This window comes from Propithecus coquereli, unplaced genomic scaffold, assembly GCF_000956105.1.
Source record: "Propithecus coquereli isolate 6110/MARCELLA unplaced genomic scaffold, Pcoq_1.0 Scaffold28, whole genome shotgun sequence".
Classification (NCBI taxonomy): domain Eukaryota; kingdom Metazoa; phylum Chordata; class Mammalia; order Primates; family Indriidae; genus Propithecus; species Propithecus coquereli.
The window spans coordinates 1564342-1586411 of record NW_012148396.1 but is presented as its reverse complement, the minus strand read 5'-3'; the positions used below and the strand labels follow the sequence as shown (position 1 = coordinate 1586411).

General features: G+C 44.9%; 1 protein-coding gene across 1 annotated transcript in view; it reads left to right on the top strand.

Annotated features, from left to right (window-relative positions):
* The window catches only part of HHLA1 (HERV-H LTR-associating 1), a 30992-nt gene extending 11189 nt beyond the window's left edge, over nt 1-19803 (top strand). Inside the window, exons 7-16 of the mRNA XM_012648021.1 lie at nt 454-537; nt 2148-2204; nt 2310-2396; nt 3948-4202; nt 6331-6570; nt 9384-9452; nt 9790-9864; nt 14289-14442; nt 18097-18179; nt 19760-19803. Of these exons, the coding sequence (XP_012503475.1) occupies nt 454-537; nt 2148-2204; nt 2310-2396; nt 3948-4202; nt 6331-6570; nt 9384-9452; nt 9790-9864; nt 14289-14442; nt 18097-18179; nt 19760-19803 (1148 nt within the window). The remainder of the gene's footprint in view (nt 1-453; nt 538-2147; nt 2205-2309; nt 2397-3947; nt 4203-6330; nt 6571-9383; nt 9453-9789; nt 9865-14288; nt 14443-18096; nt 18180-19759) is intronic.
* The last annotated feature ends 2267 nt before the right edge of the window (nt 19804-22070 follow it).

Genomic DNA, 22070 nt, shown 5'->3' with positions numbered 1-22070 from the left:
ATAGTTGATAACCCACCACTAAATTTGACTTTGCATTTTCAAAATCCACAATGATGTAAATTTATGTTACACGTCCATGGAGCTGCTTCCAATCATATGGATTTGATATTCTAAAACAATTAGATGAGATAACTTGAGGGGGACAGAAAAAAAACATTATTGAACAACGTGGCCTTTCATGGCTCTTCGGTGTGAGCAGAGAAGAGTTAGAGGGAGGGGATGATGGAAGCAGAAAGGGGATTATAACAGTGGATCCAAAAGTTTTTGTCTGCCTGAAATTAAGATTTTTTCTTTTTTAGATTTAGTAGTATTTCTCTATATGGTAGTTGATATCCCTTAAAACACTCAACTAAATTAAACTTGTAAAGTCTACTCTGAAAAAACCAAATACAACACACTTTTTCCCTTAAGTCTCTGAATCAGAAACTTAAACCTCCTAAATCTGTCTTGCAGATTTCACAGCCCTACTGGTGGATATCATTGGAAATTCTACCAGCTACCTCACAGAGATTTTTAAGTCCACCTCCATCCTCTCAGGTGTGTTTGTCTTGGAAATGCTTGGCAAACTTGAGGTTCGGCATCCACTGTGGAAGATAATACAGCCTAGTAGATTCCGTACCCCAGCCTCAGCCATGAGCCAGGCTGCCAGGAACCTTCGTGCCAGCTTTATTTAGGTAGTCAGTGCGGTCCAGTTTCTAACACTTCCAAATAGAGCTATTCCTGGGATCCTGAGAATTGGAAGAAGAATCCAAGGCTCAAAGTTAGAAGAATCTGGGCAGACTCAAGAAAGCAGCTTCTGGTAAAGAGCTATTCTCCCATTTTAAGGATGACAAAACTAAGATCCAGAGAGGTTGAGTATTTTGCTCAAGGTTGGAGTCAGAATTCAGATTTAGATCTACATGGAGCCTAAGCCCATGTCTGAAGTACAATTAAGAAAGATATGCCTCATTTATAAGGTGGCTTCATATAATCCCCAGGCAAATCACAGTGCCCTGGGGACCCACTTTGAAAAGTACCGACGCAACCAACAGCTGGACAGTTGGTCTCAGCAGAAGGCGGTGTGGTGCGCTGTGGAGCAGCTACTGTTTTAAAAGCAGGAGGAAGGGAGAAAGATATAATAACTGCTATCTTTGGGTGCCAGGGACTCTTCTAAGGGCTTTCCAGGCATTGCCCCATTGGATCTTCATTACAACCTTATGGGGTAGCTACTATATTTATCCCTATTGCAGGTGAGGAAACTATGTCACTATGAGATTAACTAACTTGCCCAATATCGCTCAGCAGAGACAGAATTCTAACCCAGGTGATCTGGCTCGTAGCCCATGCCCTTTGCCCCTATGCTGATGCATACAATAACAGTAACACAGTAATAATGCCAGTGATTATTATTCTGGCTATTTACCATGCTCTACTATCTGCTGGGCACCATCCTTAGCACTTCGTGTACATTATCTTGATGTACCTCATGAGGGACATGCAACTCCATCCACAGTCCTCAGGCAGCACCCTCGGGGACAAGTAGTTGAGAAATTCCGACTTTTTCAGACTTTTGAAGGTCTAATAGGGTGTCCATACCATACATGGTGTAACACCTCTGACAGCATCTGGGGAAGTCCACTGCAATGAAGCGTGGCAGTGGGCATTCAGCAAAATGTTTGGCCCTTGACGCTAAGGAGGCAGGTTAAGACTACAGAAGCCTCCCATCTTTCAAGTCGGGTTTGGCCACCAAATGAGTTTTGATACCAGACTCACACAGAACATTCTGTTTTACAGAGATTTGGGGATTTGGGAATTGCAAATAAGAGATTGTGGGATTTGAATTTTTGCCATTTTAAAGAAGGGTAAACTGAGTCCTGGAGCAGTCAAGCAGTTGACCCATGTTTGCATAGCTACTAAGTGGCAGAGCTGATGTTGCAACCTTGGAAGGTGAGCCCAGAGGGTGTGCCCTTAGTCACTACACCACCCCCTACCTCAGCCAAATGAAAGAAAGAAATCAGAAAATCAACGCCACCTTAAGAGTAAGAAATTGGTCTTATTTTCCTATATCATCCTAAGCTAGGTACTTCCAGCATAATTTTTGTTTCAATCAAAGACGTACAGCCTCAGACCCATTGCTGAGCCTTATTGTGTACTGGTTTGTCTTACAGTGAGTCAAAGCAATGAATCCGACTGCATCTTCATCTGTGTGATGACAGGAAAGTCAGGTGAACCACCAGCCGTTCTTTGACAAGCTCCCTGGTCTGAGAACTGAACACAGTTCTCCAGCATGTGAAACCCGAGATTCGATCTTGTTGTTGTGACTTTTGCAGGAAGGAATCTTTCTGACTTCTGGGAGATGGCAGAGAAATCCCCCGTCATCAACTACACATTCACCAGCAGCATGTCTGCTGTTCCGGGTGAGTGCAAACCTCCCAGACTCCCATCATAGTCTCCAGACCAGGGTCCCGTCTGGCACACTAAAGACTGAATGCTGCCCTCAGGTATTTTGTTTAGCTATGCTATGATGAAAATCGGAGAATTTTACTATTTAAAAAAAGAAAAAGTATTTCCGGATTCTCTTACAAAAGATCTGGCAACCCTAGATACAGGTTGTATCACAGGTGACATTTCTGTGTGTCCCTTCTGTCCATGGTGCTGGGAGGCAGAGCTGGAGTCTCTTTCAGCCCCTCCACAGCACCTTGCACACAGTAGGCTCTTCATCAGTGTCTCTTGCAGTGAAATGAGGACACGAGTAATGCACAATCCATTTCAATGGGCTACTTCGATTATATTTGTGGTAGGATGTCTCTTGGTTGTGCTGTGGAAGGAACCTCAGTTTGTGTGTCCAAGGCTGCTTGATAAGAAGATGAAACGGGCATTGGGTGGGTTGCCTTCACCAGCCCAATTCTGAGGACAGAGCTGAGGGTTGAATCAATCTCACCTACTTAGAGAGTCTTTTCACAACCTTCCCACCCTGGTCTCAATTAGATCTCCCCCTTTGTGCTCCTTCGACAAGGACAAATGCTTAGGAAGAGAGGACATATTTACAAGTTGATGCTGAGGTTGAAGTGCCTCATAGCTGGTCCCCTGGTGGAGAGATAGTTTGCCTGGGATGCACTTAGCCCCATGTCTGATTGATCTGGGAGCAAGGCTCAGGCTGGTGATGCATGTGGGGTGTTAGTGGACTCAGAAGTAAGGCAGGGGAGAAGACACAAGGCTGCAGGTGCCCTACACACCATGACCTGCCAATGGGGCTAGTGGAGGCCGAAGTGCAGCACAGGCTCTGGCCACCAGGCTACAGGCCAGTTTGTCTCCTTCCAGAGGAAGAGCCCCTGTGGGCTGGTGGGAGCTTCTCATCCTCATATCCACCCTCTGCCACCACTTAAGCCCGCCCGAGGGAAAGTATGAGGTAAAATTAACACTGGAGCCTCTTCCTTCTTTTCTTCATGAAGCAGCCAAAAGAGCTGGGTAGATTTCTCTCTGAATTAAGCCTTCTTGCTATCCCTATGGGGGCCCGGTTTTCAAGCAGTTTCTGCCTGGAAGCCCCTGGTTCCCCCAAATTCCATTCCTGGTTCTAAGTCATAGCCACAAGGAACATGGGGTGATCCTGGTCCCTCTTTGCAAGGACAAGTACCAGAGCCAGGGAGTGGCCGAGGGCTGGAGGTAGAATAAGGACTCTGACTGGATTCAGGATCTGTTCAGGAAACGGCCAATGCCTGACACTTTTAGTCCCGACAGCTTTGCATTGTGTTCACCGTGATTCGTGGCATAACTCTTTTGGAGATATTTTAGCTTAATTTGTCATTCAAGGAGAAACACCTTTTTGGTGACATTTGGTACTGTTTGGAGCAAGGTTTGGATCTCTGCATTCTCTGTATTTGCTACCCAATGACCCGTCTGTGGCTCCACAGTTTTTTTGTGGCAAAAGTGTCAAGCATGTTAACCTACCATTGACTGTCTCCTGGAAGGTGCAGCCACCAGGGGGACTACTGGGACTTCAAGGCCCACAACCAGAAGCCAGCAAATGCCACCAAGTACAAGCTCCACGCGCTGGGCCCAGAGCACACGCCGGACGTCTGCTCGGAGAACCTCTCCCTGGATGGAGACAGCTGCGCCTTCAGAGGGACAGGGGACCCTGAGCACAGGCAGCCTCCCCGAGCTTCCTGCCAGGGCCACAGCCACACGGGGCATCTCCTCTCGCACCCTCCTGGCCTCGGCCTCGGGTAAGACACATTTTCACCCTGCCCCCTCTCCCCTTTGCTGTGTCTCTTGGGTTCCCTCTAGGCTCACAGGTAAATAAGTAAAATCCTTCCCTTTATCCCTTCTCGCCACCTGCAGCTACACAGCTGTCTCAAATGCAAGAGCTATAGGGGCCAGTATGGGGTTCAATAAAGCCAAGCTAAGGCAGCAAATGTCGTTGGTATAATGGACTTCTGACATGTATTTTTATGACTTTTTATCTTGTAATAGTTTAAGACTCACAAGGAGTTGCAAAAATAGCACAGAGTTCCCTGGTACCCTTCACCCAGCCTCCCCCAATGCTGACATCCTACATAATCTTAGTACATTATGGCATAAGCTATTTTTATTTCAGCAAAGCATTTCACATGAAATGGTGATGTGAAGTCAGCATTTTATGGGGTGGTCAGGTCAACCTGTAGCAAGCCGGGTAATGATGCCAGCAATGTGTTAGTGACTTGACATCGGCGGGAAAAGCTGTGCCAATGGCCTGCCCGGGGGTTCCTTCCCCACCACCAGCATCTTGTGCACGCGATCAGCAGTGTTACCATGTGGACACAAAAAGCACACTTACCCCCCTTTTCCTATTTGGAAATAATATGAAACTGAGGTATCTCTTTCATTAAGAGGCAATATTATCTCAATGAGTCCCACCAATGCACCAGTCATCAGAATTCATTCATCCACTCACTCATCAGAACACGCGTTTGCTACCAGACACTAGGCCAGCCGTTAAAAACGCAGCTCTGTAAATGGTCCCTTTCCTTCCTGAGCTCACAGACCTGGGACAGAAGACACAGGCTCCCCCAAAAAGGCAAGGATTGATGCAGTCAGGCAGGCAAGGAAAGAAGGATGACTGTGTGGTGGAAAAGAAAAGGAATCAATTCCATTAACTTGAAAATTCTTACATTTACTATAAAAGATTAGTACAACAGCTGCATCACTGCAGTTAAACAAAAGCAGAAAACTTTCCAGGATAATATGACAAAAAATGTGATTATTAGTGGCAAGAAAAATCATACAATATCTAGCTATAACCCTAAAAGGAGAAGTGAAACTACAAAACTTTAATGAGAGAAATAAAGGAATATTTAAATAAATGAAGGGATATACCATGTTCTGTATGAGAAATCTGAATATTTTAAAGTTGGCAACTGTCCCCAACTTAACTTATAGATTTAAAATCCTCCAATAGGATTCGTTTTTATAAAACTTAAAAAAGTGATTTTAATTTCTACCCTGGGAATGTATATTACATACACATCTAATACTTTTTTAAAAGACCCATGAAGGAAGATTTGTCTTAACTAACAACAATCCTGTGTAGGGCAAATATTAGTAGTTAGTATCTCCATTTTAATGATAAAGCTAAAAAATGTTAAATAATTTGCCCCAAAGTTCACAGCGTAGAAGAGGCAGGAGCAGAACTAACACTTTTAGGTCTCCTCACCTCCAACCCCATAATCTTTCCATTATGTCACATGACTGAAAATATAGTTCTTAACTTCAAGAAACAGCCCACTGACCTCCTAAACACATACTCTAACTGACTGGGGGGTTCAAGAGATTGGGAAGTTTTTTGTTTTGTTTTGTTTTGGTTTTGAGACTGGGTCTCACACTGTTGCCCAGGCTAGAGTGCAGTGATGTCATCATAGCTCACAGCAACCTCAAACTCCTGAGCTCAAGGGATCCTCCCGCCTCAGCTTCCTGAGTAGCTAGGACTACAGGTGCATGCCACCATGGCTGGCTAATTTTTCTATTTTTTGTAGAGACAGGGTCTCTCTTTGTCACCCAGGCTGATCTCAAACTCAAACTCCTGGCCTCAAGTTATCCTCCCACCTTGGCCTCCCAAAGTACTGAGATTACAGGCATGAGCCACCATACCCAGCCAGGTTTTTCATTTTTTTTTTTTTAATTGGTGCTTAGGAAAACAATGTTTAGCTTGGTCCATTTATTTCAGTTCAGGGTAAAGTTTAAGCCCCTGAGTTATCTATATTACACACATGTATTGCATTTGCCCTTTGATAATATTTGAATGTCTCTGCAATTCTATATCTGAATCAAAGTGGTCAAGCATATCAGTGACCTGTTACTGTCACTTTGAACATGCAGCTACCTGGAGGGTGGCCAGAACTTCGTGGGTAACAGCTGACAGACAGACATGGGGTTCCACACTATCTGTGCCCTGGGCTCAGACCGTCGGTGAGAAAAAACCTGAAGGGCCTCCCTGGGAGACAGGTCCCTCCACACCGACATCTCCTGCAGGGGCCATGAGCACAGCTAACCTTCTGGGGCTTCCTGCTGGGATGACAGCCACACCTGGCAGCCCTCTCCAGACCAGCCTGACCTCAGGTAAGAGAGGATGCTCCCTTCTTCCCCTCCCCTTTTAAATTAAATTTAGCATTGTCTGCCTTGAAAATTTTCTAAATTTTTTAACTATAACCCACATACAGAAAAGTAATAAGACATAAGCAACATAGTTAATGATCATAAAGCAAACTCTCTCCCTCTCCCTTCCCTTTACCACACCCCAACTCTTCCCATCTTTGAGTGAATGAAAGCTCCCTCATCCCCGGACTCTTCCTCCTCCTCTCTCTTCTATGTAAACCCACTGCTCAGTTTCTTATCCTTTCTCTTGTTTTTCCATTCATTGAACAAGTGACCCCTAGAAGTTGGCATTGTTTACTCAAGACAGTTCAACTACCTTTTTGGCCTGATATTAATAGGATTGCATTAATGGCATATATATTATATATATGCAATGCAACACAACGTAGGCCTGAGTTACATATACAAATATTGCATACACATTAACATGTAATCATGCAGTGAGGAAGCCTGAGCTCTAAAAAGCAGAAGAAAATTGTCGAGCACGATCCCAGTTTTGTGTGCGTGTATGTGTTTATGGGTATGTGTGTGCCTATGCATGTACAATAAATATACAGAGCATAGAAAACAAAGCAAAATAAGACTGGAAAGACATTCACAACATAGTAACTTTATATATAAGACTATATCTGGGAAGTAGAGTCATACTGATTTTTATTTTCTTCTTTCCAGTTTCATTAATTTTCCATATTTTCTACTCCTATAATCAGTCAAAAAGTTTTATTTCTGTTTCAAATCACTTCCTCTGATATTTGCAGTCTGGCCAGAACCCCTTCTTCCCTGCCCAGTGAGGCATGCAAACTTGACCTCCCTCCCTTTGGGCTGTGTTCTCTTCAAGACTTATATCTTTAATCTCAGGTTCTTGTGAAACACAGCAGGCATTCAGTAAAAGTTGTCAAATTACTGGGTTTCTTAAGGAATACAGGGAGAGGAGTAGATGAATTTTTACAGACAGAAATGTGAAGTCTTAACTTCAGGCTCAAACTCTCAATTGCACAAACAGTCCTGAAGATGCCATTTGATAGCTTTAATTACATAAACACGTAACACAATTGCATGAGTTCAGTTGGTTTATGCATTGTGTTAGGGGAAAATTAAAGCTATTGCATTGTGGTGTGGGCAGCTGGACGACACAGCCAGCCCAGCCCTGGGTCTATGAGCCCTGGTCTCTATCTCAGACATACTGGGCTGAAATCTTGACCCTACTCCTTACTCTGTGTCCTTGGGCAGTTTCCTTGAGCCTCTAAATCTTGGTAAGACTTAGAAATGGTGAGAACCTATAAAATGGGAGATTTCAGAGTTGCTATGATGATTAATTTGGACAATGTCTATCTCAATGCATAGCACCTGGAAAGCACTCAGCCAACGGCAACTCTTAGTAACCTGCCCCACCCTACCCACAGTGGGGACCCCACCCTACTCACAGTGGAGGCAGTGCTGCCAGCTTCAGGAGACACATTTTGGAAAGGGTAGTGGCAAACAGGACAGCCTCCATAGGAGAGCATGTGTCTGCTTTTGTCCTAGGGCCCTTTCAACACTAATCCTCTGTGATTGGGTAGACAAGCAAACTCTGTATCTGGGTGTGGCTAAGGCTGCTCACCTTCCAGCACTACACAGAAGCACATCCAGGCAGCAAGCATCAACTGACTCCTCCTGTGCTGGAGGCTGACAGTCCAATGCCTAAAGGGAAATCAAAAGAAGAAGCTGGTTCACCCTAAGAAAATAGCAAGATTGCCCCGTGGAGCTGGCCTCCTGCCTGTCGTTGTTTGTGTGTGAATGTGTCACACTGCTCATCTCTGGTGCTGACACGGCGGGCCAGGGGAGTGCAAGCCACATTGAATTCAATGCTGCAACATCCGCAGTCCTAGCAGAGAAGTGTAACAAGTAACCAGCAGTATTTCCACTGGGTGGGATGGAGTCCAGGCTCTGTGCCCCGGTGCTGCGTGGTCTCGCCTCACCCCTCCACCTTCATGCTCTAGACTCGAGCCACACAGAACTACTCACTGCTCACATGTCGGGGGTCTTTGCATTTGCACTTTGCTCTGCCTGGAAGGCCCATTCTCCTCACTAACCACCCTGCTACTGGTCCCAGAGTGGATGTCACCTGCTCTGGCTGAGTTGGGTGCCCACCGCCTGTGCTCCGGTTGTATCTCAGCCTCACTCCTTTCTTTTCACGTAGCCACATGAGTAAAATTGCCTGTTTGATTTTTCTCCATCTCTCATCCCCTAGAAGGGGGAAGCTTTGCTGGTTTTGTCAGAGGCCAAAATCTTGACAGCAAGGATTGAGTTTTGAAGTGGTCCTTAAATCAAGGCTTTAGGAACATGCTAAAAAGCATTGTTGAACTGAGCCCACAATCTCTTATGAAAACAACGGGCAGTGTATTGGGGTTGGGGATGGGGTCCCGTGTGTACACTGAGACTCAGATGACTGAAGGGCATGTCGTTTTCTCTTTGCCCAGGAGCACCCACATTGGACACTTCCTGCTCAGCACCGTCGCTCTCCCCTTCAGTGTCACCATCCTACCAATATTAGCTGGCTTCCAGCCCATCGTGCTATTGACAGTCACTGGTGGGATGTGCCTGTTTCCGCTTCTGTGCTGGGAGTGCCTCCATTGCGGGTTCTATTTCTGACTCATCTCTGCATCCGCAGCACCCTTCCCGGTACCCGGCTTAGCCCACATTGGCTGGATAGGGCAGGACTGGAGGCAGGGGGCTTCTTATCCCCATCGGGCCCCCTAGAAAAGTTGCAGACTCATCCCTCTCTCATCTCATCCCAGGAACATTCACCCCTGGCACACAGACTCCGAGTCCAACCAAGGCACCAGCCCCCAAAGATCTACAGGCAGGTGAGGACACACCGCTGGAAAGAGAAACTCGATACCCTGGGAAAACATAGCTGGGGGCAGGGGTGCGGTGGGATGGGGTGCCAGGATGCAGACCAAGCTGGTTCTTGTGCTGTGTCGGTTCCAGCAGGAACAGAGGCAGGGGAGCTGGTGTATAAGCCTCGCCCTGCTGCCAGATTGCTGTGTGGTCCTGGATAAATCACTCCCCTCTTTCTTGGCTACCGTTTCCCTGCAGAGTCCGAGACTGCTCTATCCTTAAGGTGTTACGATGTTCTGGCTGTGTGCATCACCCAAAGCCATTTCATTTTGACTTTTGGAAGGCCATTCTTGCACTTTGCAGGTGATCTTCCTGCAGAGTGGCCGTTCACCCCTGGGGAAGAACCAGCCCTGTTCCCAAGACCCCACCAGGTGTCAAGTGAGTATCAGCGCCCAGTCACTATTATTACTTGTGTTTATTTTGAGCAAGGTTGTATAGTAGAATAAAGAGAGGTTTGTTTGATAAATTTAGAGTCAGAATGCTGGGATTTGACTCTTAGCTCAACCATTTACTGGTGACGTGGCCTCTAGCACTCAACTTCCAAGATTCAGTTTCCTCAACTGTAAAGCAAGAATAATTGCAATTATTGTGGACACTGAAAATGTCTGTTTTTTTCTTTCCCACGGGGTTTTGTATTAAGTAAGATAATGTGTGGGGAAGTGATTTGGAACTACAAAGCTCAGTATAATTTAATTCAATCATCTTTTATCGAGTGAGCATCTATTGAGCGGCATGTTGGCCACTCTGCAAATGGAAGCTGCTCTTCTAATGAGCATGAGGGCTGGCAGAGAGGGAGGGAGGAATAAAAGACGACTCCAAAATCCAGCCCCGCTTGCAGGGTGTGATTTACTGTTGTTCTGTGTTAAAGGACTGTGTTAAAAGGGTACTTAATTCTTGTGGATCTGAAGAACGGTTGTTTTCTGAGCCTCTAGCTGGATTTTCAGAACCCCTGGCAGAGGCTCAGGATTTGACTTTCTGTGGTTTTTGCTGCATTTTCCCAGCTTTTGGATGTCTCACTCTCCTCTTTCTGTTGAGTCCGTTTTCATAAGAAAGAAATTGATGCCAGGTGAGTCCTTCAAAGCTGGTTGGGTCCTCAGGCCCCTCCCGCTCCTGGATGCCTTTCTGTACTCATTTCCTGAATGTTTCTGGACTGCTCAGTCGTATGTCAACGGGGCATCATTAAGCTGCTGGAGCCTGCCCAACCTCCTTTTCATATCAGCTCGGATCTGCTCTCGGCCTCCAGTGAATGGTGAATGGGCCTTTCAGACACAAAGACGTGATTATGCTACCAAAGGAAATTATATCCCTTTGTTCCCCAGGAGTTTGAAAAAACACACACTGCTGGTGCAGATGGGGGCTCTTGTTAGATGAAGTTTCAGAAAACAAGTTAACTGTACCTATATCTATGACTGTGTCTATATCTACAGCTAGGTCTGTGTCTATATCCACATGTCTATGTCTATCTATATAGATATCTCTACTTATCTATCTAACAGATATTTACTATATCTATCCATTCATCTGTCCATCAACCCACCCATCATCTCTTTATCTATCACCTATCTTATCTATCTATATCTAATAAATATTTATCATATCCGTCCTTCATCACCTATCTATGTATGTATCTAGTTATCACTGTCTATTATTTATTATCTATCTATCTAGCTATGCATATGATAGACATCTATCCATCTGTCATCTGTCTGTCTATGTAATGAGAAATATAATTGTAAAATAAAAGGGTTCTGGCATCTTCTAGTAAATTATTCCGCTCATCCACACAATAAATTATGCTACAAAGTTTTTGACATTCATTCATTCATCTATTCAATGAATATTTATTGAGCGGCTACTGTGTTCCAGGCACTGTATTAGAACTATTTTTACTTTCTCTTTACAATAATTCTGCAAAGTAGGTAATGTTATCTTCAGGAAGTAATTTTGGTGAATTCTACACACAAAAGGAGACTGAGTTTTGAGCCAGATCTGTCTAATTCCGAAGCTTGCGTTCATCTCATCCCTCTGTGTTACTTCTCCCAAGATGCACCTCGTGTGCAAAAAAAGCTGTGATTTAAGAAAGAAAGTGGTAAGGTTCTTAAGAGAAGATAAGAGAAGAAGCAGTAAATGTTGTATGTGTCCAGAGAGGAAGAGATTACTTTCAGCTGAGGGTATTATGCAAGAGTTTATTGATTGAGAAAGTGACATCTGGACAAGGTTACCCCTACACATGTATTCTAAGCAGAGGCATAGCATAAGCAAAGGCACTGCGGCACAAAAGGACTGATGATTCCCAGGGACTGAGAAAGGCCTTTGTGGCTAGACTTGTGGTACTGAAGGCGCAAGTAGTGTGGAATGAGGCTGGAGAGGCTGGCAAGAGTGAGATCACTAGGCCTTGTCACCATGGCAAGGAATGTGGCCCTCTTCTGAGGCAGGTAACAGTGACATGATCAGATTTGTGTTGCCAAAAGATTTCTCTGACTGCCGAAGAGAGACTAAAGGGGGAAGCTGGGACAGGGAAGCTGGAGAGGAGACGGTTATGCTAACGATGGCCAGTGGTGCTGGGAGGTGATTGTGTGATAGGGAGACCATGGGCGATAGTTAGGGGAGGGAATTGAGAGGATGTGATGATGGTGGAGTGAGCACAGGTGGGAAGAAAAATCATGCTCAAGTTTGAGCCAGTGAGTGGATTTCCTGAGCATCATTTCCTGAGTTAGAGAAGTGTGGATGAGGTGTAGTGGGGGAAAATGGCATGAGAAGCAGCCCCAGAAATGTTAACTACGTCCAAGCAGTAAAGGGTGGTGGACAGGAGCATGGGCTCCAGAGTCAGATCTTGACAGGGTCACTCTCTGTTGTGTGACTGATCCAACTCCAGAGTCACTCAGACCCTCAGTATCCTCTTCTATATACTTCTGATTTCTACTTCACAAGATTTTATAAGGATTAAGTGAAATAATGTATTGAAAGAACTTAGGAAAGTGCCTGATACATAGCAGGTGATCAATAAATATGAGAGAAAAGTTATGACATACTGACGGAAATTGATTAATGTTCTAGAGAGTTTAATGTTCTAATTGACACAGAATAAAATATTCCCATTCTACTTTTTTTCCTTAAGTCTAACATTAGGAGCCTCATCTCCACTTCAATAAATACATTATTACTAAATTGTAGTTTTCAAAACTGTAAAAACATGATTCATAAAAATATCAAATGAACACATGTCGACATGTCAATGATGTTATTCAGCTCATTAATTAATGAGGAAACCAGGAAGATGTTAAGGCTGGTTCCATGAAGAATTTGGGGAACAGGGATTTATTAATACATAGTCAGTCAAAGGAATTCTCAAATGCATTTGCTAATTGATATCCTACAGCAATAAACTATTTTTTTACTAGACAAAATCAATTGTACCTCTACCCAGTAAAATTCATTTACATTGCTATGGACAGAAATGGTCTGCATTGCTTTCAGACAAGAATCACTTCTATTGCTGTCAGTTAACCTCTACTCCTTCAGAGCTGTGTAATCGCCCATTCAATAGAAGGTCGATGAATGGTGCACACTCCCGTGTACCCAGACAGTCCTCAGAGAGTCTGCTAGACAACAACCAGAACCCCACTCAAACGGTGCTCAGTAATCCTTTTTTCCTATTTCCAGGTTTTAGATCATTTTTCTTGATAGCAATTAGTGATTTTTGGTTGCAAAATTATCAGTAATATCCTAATATGATCTTCCAGTCCCTGAAAGGTAAGCTCTGTGAGAGAAAGGCCTTTTCCTTCCTATTCGTTGTAGTTCTAGTGTCTGTTAGCAGTGTAGGGCACATGGTGGGTGCCCAGGAAATGTTTAATAAATAAATCAATAATAATAATAGCTATTATTTATTGTTCATTTCATGTCAGAGACTTTGCAATATACTTTGTATAAATTGTCTCATTTAATCTTCCCAGTCACCCTATATGACAAGGGTGGGTCTCATTGATTTCCATACGAGGGAGTGTAGGTGTAGCCATAGGAACTGTCCCAGCCTCAGGAGATCGCCAGGAGAAGGAATTTTTTAAAAATCTATTGCCTCCTTCTTTTATCATTTGCTCCTTTTGAGCAACAGTGAAAATCTGGTTCACTAAAGCATGATTAATCTTCAGCTTGTGGAGACAGAGAACTCACAAACTCAGAGCCTGCTTCTCCAGTGACCCAGCAGGCTGGTCTCCTCTTTCAGCCTTCCCCTCCCTTCTCTCCTCCATGCAGGCATGCACACACATGCATATGCACACGCACACACATGCTCACACATATGCCAACATACACCCGCACGCTCTCACACACACAGACACGTACATATATACACACATGCACACACATATACCATGTACACACACACACACACACACACACACACACACACACACACACATACCGTCTGTACCCCAGTTATTCTCCATTTCCCGTCAGCAAGCCATCCCCTTCCATGGGAACATATACGCTGTTCCTCACGCCAGAAATGCCCTCCACGTGATGCATTTCCTGTCAACGTTTTAGATCTTTATTCAATAATTGATCCTCAATGAAACTACCTCTGATGTCCTCCAGGAACTCAGTCCCCACCTTCTCTCCACCTAGCTCTTGCAACGCTCACAGTAGCTTTATCAGGCAACAGTGAAGCAGCTCTTTGTCTGCCTGTCTGTCCCAGAGCTACCTGAGATTCGGCGGGACTGCATTCATCTAGCACAGAGCTTAACAAAAGGAAAATGCTTGCTCGGCTGTCACTGATTTGACTGGTCTGGGCTTGCATCTTGTAGGATGTCCTCAGCCCCTGCTCAAAGAGGAGCCCATGGCAGCTGCTCCTGTCAGCCTGACCATCCAGAAGCTCAACCCTTGCCTGATGGAGCTGTGCCGCTTCTTCCAGCAATGCCTCTGCATGAGCCAGAGGAATCCCAGGATGGAGGCCATGAGGTAACCTGGCCCAGTGGCTGCTTCTCACAACTAATATTTATAGACTTTTTATTCTATGTGGCATCTCTGCAGGCCACAGGGAGTCAGACGTTAAATAATCCACAGACAGGGGGCAGGGGGTACCTCAAGAAAAGGAGTCTCCAGTGGTTCCTCTACTAGACAGTCACATCCTTAGATCCATGATGGAACCTCATTCATATCTGGGTCCCCAGAACCAAGTTCAGGGCCAGACACAATAAGCACAATTAAGTTGAGCTGATGTGAAGTGGAGTCGAACTGAGGCGGGTTGAATTGTGTTGAGGAGTTGAGTTGATTTTCATCACGTCAAGTGGGATGACTTTGAGTAACAGACTTTGAGTGGTCCTCGCACCCCACTGCCCTCAGCCTGGTGAGGTTTGCCGGGAGAGAACAATCAGAGAATTTGTTTATCTAACTGAAAGATACGTCTTTTATAAATTTCTAGCAGTCATCTGCCAGTCAAATGGAAAGTTTGTAAAAATAAAATTAGAAAGCAGATCCCACTTTATATTAAGAAGATCTAGGCATAGACATTTTTCTACCCTGCAATGTTGACATACTACTCTTTCTTCTGGGATTTTTTCTTGGCCATAAACCCAGAACCAAATCACGTAGCTAAGTACTCCTGCTCCAGTGGTCTGGGGGCCAATCTCTCAGATCTTTAATGTTATTTTCAAAGTCTACCCACAAGATGCACCGGCCTTTGAAATCTCCATTATCCACTGCCTCTGATCCCCAAGCCCAGGTGTGTGGTCTTTTCTCATCCGCCCTCTCTGTCCCTGATCTTGGATTCCTCACTCAGTGTGGGCATTTCCTCCATCCAGAATGGGCAATATGCAAGACCCAGAGACCCACAGCACAGGCCGATCCCAAAAAAGAGAAAACTTTCACAGCGGTACTTTCTATGTTGTCTAGACTGAGCTCACTGTTAGTCTTTTACTCACTAACTCTTTGTTGAAAGCTTTCCTATTTGAGGTCCCTAGCACCATCCTTAGGACATAGCCTCCCTCCTTGCAGGGTGACAGAGCCCTGGTCACTTCCCCTCCTAGTGACTTACAAACTTTCTGCCCCAGGCCACGGTCAGCTCCTGCTCTGTCCAGGCTGCTGCGAACTCCACAGTGGGTGCGGTAGCTCTGGGCGGCTCCCAGGGCTGGTGTCACAGTGAGTGCTTCAACACTGGCTCCAGCTGATTCTAGCCAGGGAATTGCAGCTGACTGCTGCCCTGAAGAACCTGAAGACAAACACAATAGGCCACCTTAACAACTGATTTTCTTCTAAGACCATCCAGCCTTTTCTGCACAAGAAATGCCTCCTCTAGTCTATGTGAGGAATACATATTCTTGTCATTAACAGGATCCTGACTCTATTCCCTACAAAGCAATAACCAGGGCCACTTGTCTGTTGTTCATTTGCCTGGAGGATGCCTCTGCCAGAGAGCTCAGGGATGGGACATGACATGTTTAAATAGTTCCTCTCCCGATCATAGAGGCAGGAATTCCCACTCGTCCTACAAGCCATGTACTCTTCCAAAGTGAATTAAAGCACAGAATGGCAGCTTTTTGGCTCATGAAGTTGTGGTTCTATTTCTGTGGTTGCTACAACTTAAGTTTTGGCGTCATGCTTTGATTATTCACAGAGCACCTTAGTTGGGACCATGTTCGTCCATGGAGTAGCATCGTTTTCAAAAGCAGATAATTCCCCAGGGTAGTTTGAGATCCTCTCTTGTTGGAAGCTTTCTAAGAAGTTTTGTTGTTGTTAGAAAACGTGCCTTGCACATTGTCAAAGTAGCTCAGGAGGAATGAGATTAGACCACAGAACCAAGGCCCCCAAACCTACACAATAAGTAGCTTATGTGCCCTATGGAGGGTGGGGCTTGAAGCCAGGCAGACTTCGGTTTAAATTTAGGCTCTGCCACTTACAAGCTATGTGGTCTTGGGCTAATCATTTAATCTCTCTGAATCTCAGTTTGTTTATCTATAAAATGGGTGTAGTCCTGCCCACATTTCAGGCCACATGTCACACAATTCCAGGAGCATGTTCATATAGAGGGGTAGCAGCATTCTTGCCTATATGGATAGTGTTGTGAGAACAAAATGAAATGAGATGAAACAATACATCTGTTCATAATTGTTCTTGCACAGTGCCTGGAAAGCAGCACTCTATGGTCACTGAGGAAGATACTGCTGCAGTTGCTCTCTTATCCGCTCCCACAGCCAAGTTGGTGTCCCATCTCTAGCACACTTGGCATGTTGTGGCCGTGGCAACCAAATGCCTGGTGGCCATGTCAGCTGTTGAGCTGACCAAGCTTGACGTCCTATCTCTTATGCTTTTGAAAGGTCTCCTTAAGCACATGGGATCATGGACCCAGAGGAAAAGTACCCCTGGCTGTGTTCGTCATTTGCCTCTTCACTCTCAGATCCATTTCTTGCTCTGTAATGAAGGGGGCTGACTTATGCAAACTATAATATATTCCCCAGAATACCTTGCCTACCAGCCTCATGTTAGTTTGTCCAGCAGAAGAGATTGGTGGGAGATTGCAGGGCAGTGGAGGAGAGAAGCCAGGGAACTTCTCCCCTTCTCTCTCTGCTTTGAGCAATGTTTCCAGAAATGGCTCTGTCCCCTCTGTGGTTTCAGCTTCCATAAGAAATCCTTACAGTGGCTCCGGCTCTGTAATCTCAGACTCAAATATTGGGCTTATTGCCTATTAGAATGGCTGTGTGTTCTGGCATGGAGTGCGTTACCCAGGTTAAAATCCAGCACTGCCACTTGAAAGCCGTGTGTCTTTGGGCAAGTCAGTTAATCTCTGTGCCTCAGTTTCCTCAATTTTACACTTTCCTGTAAATTGGGGGTGATAGTATGTGGGAAATCTTTATAATGAGCTGTCCTTGAGTGATTAGTTGTGCAGCTCCCTAGAGTATGCTAGAATCACAGAATGACAGAGGTGGAAGGGAAATTAGAGAATATTTAGCCTTTACCTCCTCATAGAGCAGATGAGGGATTGAACGGGAAGTAAATGCCCAGTGTTATGCAGTGAGCCAGTGTCACAGCCTGCGCTGAAAATTCTTCCTCCTGACAACATGGTCAGTGATCTTTTCACTACAGCCCTTTGAGGCAACTCCTGTCGCCCCTCATCAAGAGCAGGATATTCTCTTGCAAAGTGTTTGCTGCATTGTTAGCAATAGCAACACTCTACTCTTTCTCCACATCCCACAAAAACAAATGATCACCATCATTTACTGAGCACCTATTATATGCTGGGCACTGTGCAGGAACTTTACATATTTTATCTCATTTAATTCTCTTATAACCTGTGAATATAGGTTCTATTATTGCCTTTCATTTATATATGAAAGAACTAAAGTCCAGAGAATTAAGTTATCAGCCTGAAGTCATGCATCCTGGTAAGTAGTGGGTGGGCTAGGACCAACAATAAGTCTTGCGGATCCCAAAATCTGTGCTTTTTCCTACCCAGCCTCCTTTCCTGCCTCTCCTCTGATGCCCTATAAAGATGGACAGGGGGCTCCTTGCTTTGAACAATTGGCCATACATTCGTGTTTATATATTTACTGATTTTTATTCTGGATGCCGTCTAATCACAGGATAGTGACTGCTCCCAACTCTGATCTAAATCTTTAGGTACTGTCCAGAATACTACTCCTGGTTTCTGAAGAATGCAACGTACGTCTGTCAGAGGGTGAAGAGGGTGTCGCACTCTCACAGTACGTACACCGCTCGACTATGTTGTAACTTCACAGTGAATGCATTATGCGAAAACGTTCTGCCACTCGGACTGATTTTCCTGCCGTAGCAGGGGGCCATAGGAGTGTCGTAGCTCGTCTAGTCATCATTAATGCCAGACAAAGACAGCCTAGGATACTTCTGATTCCCCTTCAACTAGCAGCTTGATATTTGCAATAAGGTGCAGGGAAAAAACTGCAGGAGTAAATGTGATCAATCATTGTTGTTCTCTGTACGAACTCAGGTGAGTCTCTTAGCCTCTGAGCCCCCACGTAAGTTAGAAAGACAAACAAAAATAAAACAAAAGACAAACCTCACCTAAACACTGAAACTCCTAACCAAGGAAAAATGTATACATATAATTCAAGGAAAAGAAGGCAGCATGCAGCACTAGAAGTGGGTGCATGGTGCCTCTCTCCTCGTCCTGAGAGCTTCAAAGCCACATTTAGCCCCAGATGTGCCTGGCGTCAGCTTTGATTTTTCTCCCATGTCTGCAAACAGAAGTGGCTGGTCTGGTCCCAAAAGCAATGGTTTGGCCATTTTATTAATATCATGCCATGTATATGGACTATCTGGTCAAGAGACTCGGGTCTTCTAAAAATCACGGAACTATATCAAACTCTCTAGAAAATCCTTTCTTAATGTAACCCAAATATAAGCTGGGTGCTCATATAGCCTAGTCTTGGCAATGCTTTGCATCTAAACAAACAAACAAACAACAGTTTAGCCACCCAGTCTTTTCTTATGGCCCTTGTAGAACATCAGATGGGATCCGCGGAATTCATGCCAACATGCCTTAGAAACTTTTTGTTCTTTTTCCCTCCACCCTCTCTCACTTCTCACGCGTCACCATCCTGAAGCCCCTCGTTATGCTTCATTTTCCAACGTATCACTCAATAACTTTTCTAGAATTTTTGTTTCCATGTCCCTCCTCTGCTTCCTTTGCTTTCCTTCTGCCTCTATTCTTTTTTTCTCTCTCAAACACAGGTTCCTTATTTCTTACGCAATTCCATCATCCCACTTTTCCTGTCTTCTCTTTTTACCATCACCCACACCTTGCATTAAAAAATAGACGACGAGCATTAGGAGTGGAGGGTTCTGCAGTCAAACACCAAAATCCCTTTACCTGCTGTGGGCAGAGGGAATAGGGAATCTTGCAAACACATAATTCAATAGTTCTTCTTTTGTCCTCGCCACATGCAAATCTCTACACACACAGCATATTATTATGCATTTACTGAACAACGTTTTAATGAGTTTAAATTAGCCTCATGCAAACTGAGGGTGTGAATACAGCTGGGTATTGGAAAAATAACACTGGGCGGAGAGTGGAGAAATAGGGGCTGCTCCTTACTCGACTTTGCTGCTAACTGGCAAGGGGGTCTTGCATGAGTCCTCCCCTCTCTCTGACACTGACTCTGAATGACACCAGCCGGTGCACCATCCCACACCTGCCCTCTGCAGGAGGCAGGACCAACGCTGGTGCTGTTAGAGTTTAATTTATGTCTCTGTAGTGTTTCTGTCTCAGTGCCTTGAGTTCCTTCTTCTTTTTTTTCTCCAGCCTTAAAGCAAAAATGCCTTGAGAATATCTGCAAGTCTGTGTGAGGCCTTGAAAAAGATGCTAGGGCCTAACAATGACTCCAGGTAACATCTCTTCACCCTGGCTCCTGTCTCAAGTGGGCTGCATTTGCAGAATTCACCCAGGCTCCAGCTAGACCATCAATTAATTGGAAGTGGTTATTTTTGGAAGTAACATTTATTTCTGTCCTGTGAAGCTGTGTAAGATACTGAGGACAGAAGGCCCCATGTTAGAGTCATCACAAATAATACAGAAACACTGGACTCCCTTGTCTGCTTCAAAGCCATGGAAACATAATATCTATGCACAAGAAACTCCTGGAATGCTGGCAGCAATTCTGGTAACGTAAGGATTGGGGGTGAGTGGACACACTAGTCTAAACAAGCCAGTCCAGGCACAGAGACTCTTGACACGATGCTTGAGGTGACTCAAACCTGAGAACTTCAGAAGACAACAAAGGGATTAGTTAAGAAAGAGTGAACCCACACTCTGGAGAGAGTCACATATGATTTTTTCTGAATAGTTAACTAAAACTTGGTTATATGTAACTAATCAAATTTGTCATACTATGGGATCTAGATAATCTTCCAAGCCGCCTTGAGTAGGAGATGATGGAAACTTTCCATCAGGAGGAGGTTTAGAGAGTTGTTTTTATTGATACCTTGTCTGGATTTCTCTTCTGTGTGTCCCACTATATTCAGGAGGCCCCACTATAAATTTCAATAATTCACTAGTAGGACTCATGGAGCTCAAAAAAGTTATTATATTCATATTTACCATTTACTACAGCAAAAGGATGCAGGTAAAAATCAGCAAAAGCAAAAGGCGTCTAGAACAGAGTCCGAGAGAGCCCAGGCAGGAGCTTTCGGCTTTCCTCTCCAAGCGGAGGTGCACAGCCAGCACTAATTCTCCCGGCAGCGGTGTATAATGACACATACGGAGTGTTGTCGACCAGGGGAGCTCACCACGCCTTGGTGTCCAGGGATTTCACTGCAGGCCAGTCACGCAGGTGTGGAGTGCCTGACTGCATGGCTGAACTTAGCTACTGTCCCCAGTCCCTCAAGAGAGCAAATTGAGACTTCATGGCCTACAGTCCCCACCACAAATCATGTTGTTAGCATTAACCATCTGGCATGGCCCAAAGCCCCAAGTTTACAGAGACACTCAGGCAGGATACTCCAAGAGTTTGGAGGTTATCCCTCAGGGGCTGGTCAAGGGCCAGAACTTTCTCTGGAAGGTGCAGTGATTGAACATCCTCCACTTGCTGAGTCCACCCACACACTGACGTGCCCCCTTCATTGTATCGGGTCCCATTTTTTTTTTACCGTTTCCAGGTTTGCAGTTGCTCCAATATCCCTGCGAATGCTGAGTCTCCATGCAGAGCATTACTAAGCAGGTTTGCTCTCACCAGTTGCCGTGCTTGGATCTTTTCGTTCCTCATTACCAGGGACAGCCTTCTTCCTGCTATGCCTGGTGCTCCTTCTCCACTCTGCCGCTTAGGACCCTGACTGGCCATCAGTTATCCACCCCTTTATGATCTGTGGCTGCCCTCTGGTGAGGAAAGTCACTTTCTATTTGTGATCCAAGTATGAGATGGTTTTCCCCCACGGGAGGACACTTGAGTGTCCTGGTATTGTCTGTAAAGAACAAGGTGCAGAGGGAGGTAGAACTTGAACTTTAAGTGGAGGAGCACCAGTCACTTCTCTGGTCATCCACAGAAAGATTTCTTTTTAATCTCCAGAACACTAGAGGTTATGCAAATGTCAAGCTCATAAATACCTACTGTCATGATTTTGGACAGGGCCTGCAAAAGCCCTCTCGTTTGCAAAAATGAGGACACAGCAATTTTTCTAGGGGCCAAAGGGACTCCTACCTGAATAGGGATTAAGGGAAAAGGCCCATTTATTAAGTATGGGTTAATTTGATTAGACCTTTAAGTTGATATTAATTAAGTACCTTCGGCAGGAAAGGATTCCCAAGGTTCCCCAAAGAGTAACTTATCCTCAGGGAAGGCAAAAGATGAACTAAGCACCCGAGCCCGAGACCAGGGCTATTTCGTGGGGAAAGCCCGTATGGACCCGGCTACCCCATATTTTGGGAATAATGACTGAACATGACTATGACCTTAAAAAACTAAAATCTGGAGCACCTCTGAGGCCTGCGCAGGGATCTGGCCCATTATCAAGGACAAAGGCTCGGAGGACCATATGGGACCAGTTTTCTATGTCACCCCATCTGTCATAACAGCAGCAATGGCAGGAGAAAAACAGGGCCCAGGAGTGAACAGGCCAGT